Here is a 12,400-nt window from a genome sequence, read left to right as displayed (position 1 = left end):
GCACAAGCAAAACAAGACCTACTAACACTCACAAAAAGTTCCAAAGAAGGGAAAGTGAAATTATTATTTCTGTGGCCACCAGCACGCCTCACATAGAAAACAAGACCCACTCTTCACAAAAGTGGCCATAATAAACAGTGTTCTCGCACACTAAGATAAAGTTTGTCATCAAATGCATAAACCACAACAAGGTCCTCCCAACTCAGAGTCCTAATCACAGAATAACAGAGGGTCCCTTTTGTGTTCTCTACTTCTTGATATTTATGTCACAGTTGAGAAAGAGTAAATCTAAAGAAAAGAGAAGGTCAGAGTAACAAAGCTGCAGATGGGCATGAATAAACTGTCACCACCACCACTAGCTATTATTCTAGCAGCCAGGGCACTCACTTCGGGCTCTAATGTGCACACAGGCACCTGCAAGAACACCATAATTCCAATGTTATACACACTGTGGAGAGGTTCACACTTTTCAACTTGGCTGTTCACAATACTGAATTAGAAGTCACATGGTTCACCTCCTCGGGCAACGCTCTAAACCATTAAGCTATCACTAGTCACGTTTCACTGCAACCTTGCACTAAATATAACATAAAACAGCAGCAGAGAAACTGTCAACCAGACATCCTATGTGAACACCACGAGAAACCTCACACAACTGAACCCATCTTGTTACATCATCACTCCAACCACTTTCTCTTAGTCTACGAGAGAGTGAAGAAATGCAAAAGCGGGATTATCTGATTGAGTAAAGTCTCCTGCTGACTTGTCCAGGTCAGCACAGCAGTCCTGACACCAAATTTAACAGCCTACCCTTGTAAGTCACTCTATCGCATAGCTACAGAGCGCTACATATTTCATTGAATCAAAAGTTCCTGTTTTATAATCAAACCATGGAGAATTTCAGAACATGTTGTCCTAAACAGTCTAATTTATGTTGGAAACCTGAAGCTGCAGAAGCTATACCTTCTTGCTGAGGGTGGCCAAATTAATACCTTTGTAGGAAAAGCTTCAACAACTTGAAGTCATATCCTATCTACACAACACGAAAGGGCTGAGGTCGCAAATCATACCTTAACAACCAAGTTTTGCATCAAACAATTGAGAGCCAACATAAAAGGATACAGGTATGTTTTATTTTCAGAACATGAATATATACAAGATTAAGTCTCCCATACAACTTTAGTTCTAACATTTAACTTCTGAAGACAAGATCTGAAAATTTAAAAGAATATTTTAAATACAGTATGACAAACACCTGAAGAGATCTGAATTAGGCTAAGGAAACATTCAAGCATGCATTCAAATACTTAAAAATAAGACAGGTTATTGACCTACTTGCAGCATATCATCAACCATAGTCAGAATGTACTGAACCGTCTGTTCCTTGGAGATATGAGTCATCAAGTTTATAAATGTTTTAGCGCACTAGAAAAATAAGACAGACGTTAAAATTAGTATTAGCAATTGTCTTCATTCCTTTTGTTAATATAAAACAGGACCTCATTAATTCACAGTTAAGTCTTACATAAGCATTGAGCATCCCAACATCTTATTCAACTGCAATAAGAGATGAATACATTTGACATTATATTACAAAGAAAGTTTTCTGTCACATTGATCATTACGCTTTACAAATCATTTTATGGCTTTCAAATGAAATAACAAGTACTCACTAGTGGAAGTCAGCAAGATGCTTTGTTGAAAGACTCTAGAAAAATCTCCACCAGCACCCTTTTTTATGGCAGTGGGGAGAAAAACCAAGTAAATTGACAAAACAGCAACAAACTTAGACATGGTTTAAGAAAGCTTCAGCAACTTGAATGGGAGGGAAGACAGGTCACTCTTACCTGTTCACTTCCTATACCTTCTAGACGAATCTTCATTCCTATTTGAGCTGTTTTCTGCCTCCTGAACAGCTCTACTCTACTATTTCAGCAACAGAAATAATAGGCTGAAACAGTCACAACACTACTTTTTACATTCCCTCCTTCCCCTTCACCACGGTCAACTAAAACTGAAAGAAAAATGGAACTCTGAACTGTTACACTGTAATTATATAGTGGCATATAATGCTCACCATATATGCTTTTGCCATGATGCAAATTATGGTCCATTACACAGCAGTCAGCCCATACAATTTGGGGTAAAAAAAAGGAAAGAAAAGGAAAAACAGAACAGCCTAAAATTAAAGTAGAAAAAAGGGCTGGAAAGTTTTGTGTGTTAAGCATATCTCCTACTCTTCACCTTCCCCCCTACCTCACCCAATCCTCTTGATACCTGACACTGTCTGCTAGAACCTCAGGCTTCAAGGCTGAGATTCTACTGCTTCAAGTATCATTAAAGCATCTTTGGGCATCCTGCCTGGACTCCATAAGCCAAATGGCATGGGTCACCTATCAACCTTATAACAGCTCTGTCCCATGCAGATATCTCCTATCTTACTGTGCCTAAAAAATTACACTAGACACCTGTGTTTAACTGAACCCATCTTAGCAGTCAGTGGACCCAAGTATATTATAATTACTCAGCTAGCTAAGCTGAAATCTCACTAGTAGTAGCTTCCATCAATAAACTATAAAACCATCAAGTCGTGGGAGGTGATTCTGCCCCTCTACTCTGCTCTACTCTAGTGAGACCCCACCTGGTGTCCTGCATCCAGCTCTGGAGCCCTCAGAACAGGAAAGACCTGGACCTGCTGGAGCAGGTCCAGAAGAGGGCCACCAAAACGATCAGAGGGATCATGGAACACCTCCCCTGTGGAGAAAGGTTGAGAGAGTTGGGGTTGCCCAGCCTGGAGAAGAGAAGGCTCCAGGGAGACCTTATTGCAGCCTGCCAGGACTTAAAGGGGGCTTATCAGAAAGATGTGGACAGGCTTTTTACCAAGGCCTGTACCGACAGGACAAGGGGTAATGGTTTTAAACTAAAAGAGGGTAGATTTAGACTAGACATAAGGAGAAATTTTTCACAGTGAGGGTGGTGAAACGGTGGCAGAGGTTGCCCCGAGAGGTGGTAGATGCCCCATCCCTGGAAACATTCCAGGTCAGGTTGGACATGGCTCCGAGCAACCTGATCTAGTTGAAGATGTCCCTGCTCATTGTTGGCAGGTTGGACTAAATGACCTTTAAAGGTCCCTTCCAACCCAAACTATTCTATAGCTCTATGAAAAAGGCTCAAAAAAAGGTGACTCAAGTACAAGTGCGCATGATTAAGTAAACTGGGATAAGGAAAGACTTGAGCTAGCTTGTCCCACAGCAGAGTCAAAGTCAGTTGACATTTAATAATTATTTAATAGGTTTTTAAAAGAAAGTCCAACCTGTATCTAGGAAAAAAAAAAAATAATAATAGCAAGTTTTATACTTCTTCCGTAACATCTTAACTGTATACAGCAAACAATAAAATAAGAGTCGGTATGAAAATGTCCTTCCATCCTCCTCCCCAAAAGTTAGATTATTAAAAGAAAGTTACTTGATTGCCTTCTGTTTGCAACAACTCCTGTTTTTCTTCTGGATTTCTTTTCTGTTCAAATCTTTGAATAAATTCACAGTCTTCACCTGAAATCATCTGCCCTCTGAAAAGCAAAATATGAAACCATAAGCAACATTAACAGTTTATGTGGCAAAACTTGGGTAGCAAGAGGGCTGCAGGGGCAGCTTGTATGAGAAGACAGCAGAAGCAGCCCGCATGTCAGACAGAGTCTGTTCCAGCAGCTCCAGGACGGACGTGCCACTGGCCAAAGCTGAGCCCCTCAAAGACAGTGGTAGTGTCTCTGGGAGAGCATATTTAAGAAGGGGAAAAACTGCTGTGCAGTTGCAGACAGTAGAGAGGAGTGAGAATATGAGAGTGACAACTCTGCAGACCCCCAGGTCAGTGCAGAAGGAGCAGCAGGAGGTGCTCCAGGCGCTAGAGTAGAGATTCCCCTGCAGTCTGTGGTGAAGACCATGGTGAGGCCGACTGTGCCGCTGCAGCCCATGGAGCTCCATGCTGGAGCAGATCTCCACCTGCCCATGGAGGACCCCATGCCGCAGCAGGTAGGTATGCCCTAAAGGAAGCTGCAGCCCATGGAAAGCCCACACTAGAGCAGGCTCCTGGCAGGACCTGTGACCTCATGGAGAGCAGCCCATGCTGGAGCAAGTTTTCTTGCAGGACCTGTGACCCCATGGGGTGACCTATACTGGAGCAATCCATTCCTGAAGGACTGTACCCCATTGGAAAGGACCCACACTGGTGCAGTCCATGGAGGACTGTAACCTGTGGGCGGGACCCTGTGCTGGAGCAGGGGAAAAGCATGAGGAGGAAGGAGTAGCAGAAAGGAAGCATTATGAACTGATTGCAGCCCCCATTCCCTGTCCCCCTGAGCCACTCAGGGTGAGGAGTTAGAGAAGTTCAGAGTGAAAGTCTGAGAAGAAAGGAAGGGTGGGGGGAAAGTGCTTTTTATATTTGTTCTTCTTTCTCATTATCCTACTCTGTTTAATCAGCAATAAATTAATGTACTTTCCCCAAGTAGAGTGTTTTGCCCATGATGGTAATTGCAGAGTGACTTCCCTGTCCTTATCTTAACCCAAGAACTTCTTGATGTATTTTTTCTCCTGTCCTTTTGCTGGAGGAGGAGTAATAGAGCAGTCTGGTGCACACCCGAGCAGCCAGCCAAGGTCAATCCCCCAAAACCTACCTTATTTTCTTCAAATTGATATCCCAATAGTATGACTTTACCAATCCTATATCCCACAGTAGAATGTAAGGACCTCCTTTCTGCAAAAGGTCTCATGTACAAAGAATTTAAAATTAATGACAGAATAATCCTTCCAAGGCCTTCCTTATGCTTCACCTCTGCTCAACAGCATTCTCTAAATAATTCTTAAACTTCCAGAAGCTGAATGCAACGGTCAGTGGAAATAGTTGTAAGAACTGAAATAGGCACAACTAGCACATTATGCTGAAATTATAATACATAACATGAATAATAGTCTAATCCAACCTGAAATAAGTGCTGAAAAATAAAATTAATTGTTATTTTAAGCTTGACATAAGCACTGAAGAGAATTTTAAGGAGCACAAATAACTTGGTTCCTAATGCATTTTTAGCTTTCACTAATTACAACATTTCAGCTTTTCCTGGTAGTTTAAAAACTGATATGCATGCAAGTTCATCCAAACACACAGCAAGGGGGCTTGACATAGCAAACAGCTGTGGACACCTATAAGCTAACAGATCTCTACTTAATCTTCTCTTTAACTTAATATTCAAGGGGTTACTGCCATCATCAGTGCTATTTCCGAAAGGTGTTGACTCAGCTGAAAAGCTGGCATAATATTGTTGGGTTTTGTTATAATATGAAACTTACCACCACAACAAATAACAAACTTGTAAAAATATTACAATCTACAGTCAGGCACTCTTCAGGTAAGAAAATTTTAAATCAAGTAGTCCTGAAAATATCCAGGACTTTAATAGGTGACTACCTTTACTAGTTAATATCAGGAGTGCTTCAAGAAAGAAGAAAATTGTGCATTTCATCATCAATATAAAAGTCACAGGGGATGCAAGTATTAGACGTTGCTCTGTTTCAGTTATTGCCAAAACTCATCTCCTCTTACATTTCCACTGAGTCAAATGCCTCTTCCACTTTGCAAAGCTATGTAGCACATATTCTTTTAATACATCTTTTCCATGTTCTGGGTCAGTTTCCAGATGTTCCATGACTAGAGGTTCCATTAAAATCCTCGTAAACTTACAGGAAATGTTCTCTTTTTTTTTTTTTTTTTTTTTTTAATTGGCTCACATGGATTTTTGAAACATAGAAACATAAATAAGACCTACAATGTGTTCTTGTCTTTTCTCTTACTTAAACGGTTATGTCTTGAGGATGGCCTTATCACAGAGCCATATTTTAGCGATTTACTTTTCAAGCAAGGAACATAAATAGACCAGTACCACGCACACAATTCCTGTATTCTAGCTACTCTGTAATAAATATCCTCATGCGCACTGAGGAAAGGCAATTAAGAGTTACTAGATGCAACACTCAAAGCCAGTGGTAGTCCTCAACTAGTTCCTACTAAAACTTAACTAATTATAGATGAAAAAGTAATTAGGCAATGATGACCATGCTGCTACTACATGCCTTTTAGATTGACTTATGTTCTTTCTGTCCTGTTAAGGGTGGATTTGAGTAGTTGTTGAAAGATGAGGACAATTCATTCACCACAAATACTGCACTTAACGACCCGTAACTGGAAGCCTCTCATGTTTCAATCAATGTTGGCCAAGACAGGGATTCCTCTGTATCAATGATATCGATATCAAGTAACCAGATGAGCTGCGTGTTTGTTAAGAGCATTGCCATTTAGGACACACTTCAAAGACAACATAAGGTAAACCCTTAATTTTCAGCTTTACTGCTTGAAAAAAGCTTCAGCTCAGAAAGAGAGATGTTTGTTTATAGCCAGGTTATCACAAGAAGGTCTGCCAACTGTCAAGGAAAAAAAGCTTTCACGCTTTTGCTTTCATCCTACATTAGGCCACAGGAAGAAAAGAAAAAAGGCGAAATAAAAGGTGTGGGGATTGATGTTGCCTTGAAAGGAAAAGAAGTTAGGGTATACTCTTTATTGCTTTGTAAGTACCATTGAAAAAGATACTTTCCAACCCATACAAAATAGTTCAAAGGATTTGACAGCTTTGTAAACAAGTTATTAATATTTTATCAGAGATCTCATACATTTGATTAATAGTTTTAGTAATTTCAAATGCATTCATTTCCATTCATCCCATGGTAAAATTGAAATAACTGATTATTTAGTAAACCTTAGCAACTAGTGGAAAAAAAAAAACCCCAACATGAAAAATGCAGAGCAGCCTCAGACAGCTGTACTAGCTACCATGATACTATTACCACATTTTCCTCATCCCCTCTTCAGAGAGACGGGAATTTCACAGTACCTTTAACCAAACAATACAAGTAATGAAAACCTCCCTCTACCCCTCTTCCTAACAGCCATTTAATTTCTTATTTTCCAGGATGTGTCTACACAGTCTTTTGTGAACCGAAAAAAGTCACTTTGACTGAGCTTCAGCTGTCTGGGTATATCGGTTTAGACCTCGAGTCCTGTAGCCATATTTTAAAGCTTTGTGCTTGAGATACTAAAGCCTGCCTTTGAGAGCACTAGCTACAGAAGAGTAAACTGAAGCCGTGTAAGATTTAGAAAGCATAAATTTGTAAGACCACCATTTTTAAAATCTCTTGGTCTCTCAAGATGACTCATAAACTTGTGATTCGTTCTTTTTATTATGTATTTCCTCCAGTAGCTCTTGTTCCTTTTTTTGTTTGAATGATTTAACAAGTCATTGGAGGTGGGGGTGCTGTGTTTAAAAATAAAAAAAAACAATTTTTTACTACAACTGGAGCAAATATGAAGCCCATATGAAGCTACCACATCAAGGCGTAATTTCTTTTATCCATTTATCCACATTTGTGTTCTAAAAGTCCAAGATTTTTAACCCACTCTAGAAGGTTCCCCCACCCCCAGGAAACTAAAATAGATATTTGAACATCAGAATTGACAAACATGTATGTAAAGTACCTGAAGACACATGCGAAACTACGTACAAATTAGCCATCAGGTATCTCACCTGATTAAAAATGCTGTACACCTACAGTGCAGTAAGATGCAAGTTAAACTCCGAAACAAGTTCATTTTTCCACAGAACTCATTTACTACCCTTAGAAAGCAAAACCAAACTTGCTTCAGGAAAGCTAACACCCTCCAAAGGCATTCTGACACCCTGAAGCAAATACTGAAAGCAATCACACAGTACAAAACAGCAGTGCACTGTATTTTCAACTCACAGAAGGCATCGACACCTCTGAACTACTAGAAGTCTCAAGATCCAAAGGCAAGAAAGTCTGTACAGAACTAGTTGCCTAAACTATGTCTAGCTTCCAAGAGGTAGCTAGACCTACACATCACCTTCTGCTGTTCCAAGTTTTGCCATTTTCTTCTCCCTCAGACACAGACCTGAGCTGGAATTCAACACAAAGAAAGTGCAAATTTTGGCATTAAAAGAAAAAAAATCTTCTTCCACAGCCTAATTTTGAAGAGAGCAGTGAACACAGTGGCAAACCAGTACTATGTACAGTTGTAATACATCAGTATTTCACATTTGTGCCAACAGTATACACAGAAAACATCAAAAGTCAGCAGTTGTGTGTTAGCCCAGTTCGACATTTAGTTTACAGTTATAACCTTCTGAGATGCCAGTTAATCTTTAGCTTGAACGGATTCTACAGGAGAAGTCAGGCTACTAGAGGCTCACCGTTAGTAAGCCATTTTACTTTTGCACTGAAGAACAGAGAGCAGAAGAGAACTTCAAAATGTCTTCCTGTGGTGACCCAGGCTCCAATGTTGTTGCAATTGATGCAATCTTTAAAGCATCTTTATACACATACAACTATCACAGCCAGATTAAAAAAAAAAATTCCATCAGAATTTCTTGTGAAGTTCTTTAACTCCAACTACATAAATACTATCTATAGTTTAAGGAACACAAATTATGTCATGCCTGAGTTGATGTGTGAATTTAGGGAAAACAAACATAAAAATTGTTCCTTTAATGGAAAAACATCTGAAGACTTGAAGTACGCCTTCATATATTTATATGCAAGCTTACCATACTAAATGCACAGACTGCCAGAACAGGAGCTCAAAAGAAAGCAAGAGAAGCATCCTTCAAAATCATCAGCACTCCATCTTCCTTCTACTCTATAGACCAGAACAAACCATCTGACCTGCCTCTACCAGGTGCATCAGAAGCAAGCTGTTTCCACTCGTTAATAATGTGCTTTGTTCCAGAAATGAAGCAATATAGCTGTACTGACTTTTCAACAGATCCTCAAAGACATCATCATGTCCAAACCACACCATTGTAAAAGAGACATATCCAAAACCAGGTATAATTTTATTTCCTCTTTAGAAGCACCACAAGTTCTGCTGATATTTTCCAATAATTAATGATAAGCAAACTCCTCAGCCAAAGAACTACAGTTATCTTCACAACGCTCCACAACCCCTCTGGCACCACTTAAGTTCATCCTTGAAGCTACCTTAGCCAGACAGCCAGGCTGTTACCAGTAAATAGAAAACACAAAGCTTACATTTATTTCCGAGCAATAACAAACAGGACACACTGTCATTGACATACATAGGGCACTATGCTTTGAACAATCTCACAATAGGATCACAAACACTAGCCAGATGCACTACATTAGCCTCCAAAACCTGGCTAACCCATCAAAGAGAGGAAATAACTAGTACGTTCTTCTTTCATGCATTCCAGAACAAAATAAAGTCAAATTCTATATCTGGAATCTGAAAAAGAACCATCAACCCTGCCTCCTGGTCAAAAGAGGTTACATAGAAATTTGCTGACAGGCAAATAAACAAAACTCCCCCATCCTTATTCAGCACTAGAGAGAGAGAACCCCAAGGATGAAGGCAAATTATAAACGGTAGACCATATAAAGCACAGTCAAGCAATTAATACTACACATGTATTCAAAATACAACTCCTTGCCAAAGAGAACCATCCCCTAAACTAACAAAAGCAACAGATGAATCTCACCAGCCTCATAGTCTGAACCCCTATAGACACAGTGAAAAAGATTATCCCATTTTCACTTGGATTGACAGTGAACAATTATACTCCCACTTCCATCCTGAATAACTGCAAACTAGCTGTTCACTTGCCACTAGGACAGCACAGGAACAGCTGCCCAGGCTTCCCATCAGATGGATAACAGGGCACACAGTAACAGCAAAAGCCATTTAGATAGTTTGACAAATATTTGGTAGCTGCCACTGTCACGGTACCACACTGACCTCACTCTTTTGCCTGCAAAGCCACTGTAATGTCACACTGCAAACTGAACAAGCAACCGATATATCTGAAAAAATATCCTAGCAAAAGGAAGTTTCTTCAGCAGATCAGTTCTGTAATCCAGTTTACTATGTAGATATACAATCACAAAGAGAAAAAATAACACAACTGAATGAATGGAATAGGCAAGACTGAGCTACATAGAATCTCATTAATGACCACCTACTTTGCCCTGTGCTAGCATGTTAGCATTTCTCAGCTTGCATGCATACAGTTTTGCAACCTTATTTTAATATATAGCATATATTTATGTACCACAGCAATCTGAAAAAAAACTATCTTTTGCAAAGTGGTGTAACACTGATAATCACAAAACATAAGCAGTGTGGTTTGTACCTCTAGAATCATCAAGATTTCTCCTCTTTCAGTTACAAAGCAACTAACACTGAAGTAATTTGCTATTATACATAGACCTTCAAGGGATAATATTAGTTTGCACTTTGCCAATATTCTTCATAGGTACTTGTCATGAGGAATGCAGGGATGCAAGAATCCTGCATTTCACTTCAGAGTACAGAGGACCAGTAAAAGTCTGTTTCTTCTTCCTGTTCCCTACCCTCATGCACAAATCTGTTTTCCTCAGCTTGTCTCTATATGCGCTGTGGACAATATTTCTCTCACTTACAGTACCATTATGTACCTTCCAAAGTAAACTCTGAGCTTACCTGAAATGGCAGCACAGCTCTCCCCACACTGACTTTTTTTTTTTTCAGCCGGCTCCTCAATTTACTTGTTTCAATTGCTCTCCAATACTATTCTTCCTTTAGTTGAGGTGCAGCTTATTTTCCTGGACTACTAGCCGAGTTTTGCTAGTACAATTTGTATTCACAAATATACAATTTGTAAGGCACTTCAGCAATAGAGATAACATACCGACATATAAGACAACTCTTACTGTAAACTTTTCTTACATCGGTACTCATCCAACAATGATAAAATTGAGAATGGTATTTGAATGATGAGGAAAAAAATGGACAGTCTTACCACACATTTGTGCAAACTTGTATTATTTGTTATTACAGCATTCAGTTCGCAGAAGTACAGTTCCCTTTCTTGTAATAAGTCATAAGAAAATTTTCCCCAACATTTCCATTTAATGTAGACTTTTTCCAAATATTTTCAGACAGAATGTTCTGTCTCTGTCAGCACTGTAACCTAATGTTCCAATGTAACCCAAAATCACAAAAAGTCTAACACTTAAGAGGGAAGGAAGAAAAAAAAAATTGTGGTCAGTTTTTACTTACTGGAGATACGACTGCCAGTTTACTTTGTTTGCCCGAACTTCAGCAGCTTTGGCAGCAATAATGTTTGTTGGGACAGCAGCATCTACAGCACCTCGGATATCCATCTTAACTGATAATTAAAATGTACCTAGAAATGCAAGTCAGATTTGAGATCTCTTACTAAAGTATTAAACAGCAGAATATCTATCGAATATTTTAATGGAAAAAAAAGGAAAATCGTTTTCAGGTGTCCCATTCCCCAAAACCGCACTCTGTATTTCCTGAGAAATCAAAGTTTTATACAGCATGTAAAATGTGACTTCCCTGAAACAAACAAAATTAAGCCATACCTACACACTAAAGTATAACCAATCACAGGTTTGCAAAAATCAAAGATATATATAACATTACTTAACAACTCCGAGCCTTGGAAATTTAAAAGCAAATTAAGTTATTTGAATAAAGACTACTTTTCTGCAATGCCCAAATAGCCCTACAGATAACAGAAGCTGTCCTTCCAAATCAGCACTGATGATAAGGTTTAAAATGCAGTGCATGACCACCCTGCCCCCATATATTAGGACTGATTTTGTTCAGGTATTTGTCTAAGAGTATTTAGACATTAGAAACACATAAACTACAACTTCAGAAAAGAAACACAAGTTACATAAATTAAAAACCATGTTACATAAACTAACATGAGAATTTAAATCATTGCTGTCCAGAAAAAAGCAAACTGAAAAACAAATATGAACAGAAATTCTTCTTGAGGACATACTACATTACCATAAACAGTGACCTTCAGAACTTCTCCTTTCTCCTCTTTTATGGGCTAATCTCCACCTGACTGTGATGCCAAAACAAGAAGCCTTGTTTGCAGAGGCTTGAGACCCAGCTGGAGCAGGAATTCCTCACAACCTAAACTGCATCAAGCTTCTCCATGCAGCTCATTTCTGGACGGTTTTGGCTGCCTTTACAGAAGCAAGTGCAAACTGGCACATTCTGCCCCATCCTTAACAAGTATCCCTCATTTGAATGAAAATACGATTCAAACAAAAGCAAAAAAAAAAAAAAAAAAAGAGAACTAGCCTGAACAAATGGAGCGGCAGAACTGTCCTCCCTTTGAAACTACTTCTGCGAACAGACACCCACAGAGACGGCACCACTTCCTCTGGCCTTCAACGACCACTGAACGTTTCCTAGCTCTGAGGCGACCCAGGCAGCGCCATTTAAACACTCCTCAAGC

At 39.3% G+C, this 12,400-nt stretch overlaps 1 protein-coding gene across 1 annotated transcript in view; it reads right to left on the bottom strand.

The window, feature by feature from the left end:
• Positions 1-11,303, bottom strand: part of ATP6V1H (ATPase, H+ transporting, lysosomal 50/57kDa, V1 subunit H) — a gene marked incomplete at its 3' end in the record, with an annotated part of 36,016 nt that extends 24,713 nt beyond the window's left edge. The window contains exons 1-3 of the mRNA XM_010287263.1: positions 11,176-11,303; positions 3,466-3,568; positions 1,336-1,425 (exon numbers count right to left, since the gene is read on the bottom strand). Of these exons, the coding sequence (XP_010285565.1) occupies positions 1,336-1,425; positions 3,466-3,568; positions 11,176-11,279 (297 nt within the window). The remainder of the gene's footprint in view (positions 1-1,335; positions 1,426-3,465; positions 3,569-11,175) is intronic.
• Between the last annotated feature and the right edge of the window lie 1,097 nt (positions 11,304-12,400).

Source organism: Phaethon lepturus, unplaced genomic scaffold (assembly GCF_000687285.1).
Source record: "Phaethon lepturus isolate BGI_N335 unplaced genomic scaffold, ASM68728v1 scaffold7240, whole genome shotgun sequence".
Classification (NCBI taxonomy): domain Eukaryota; kingdom Metazoa; phylum Chordata; class Aves; order Phaethontiformes; family Phaethontidae; genus Phaethon; species Phaethon lepturus.
This window is presented reverse-complemented; position numbering and strand designations above follow the sequence as displayed.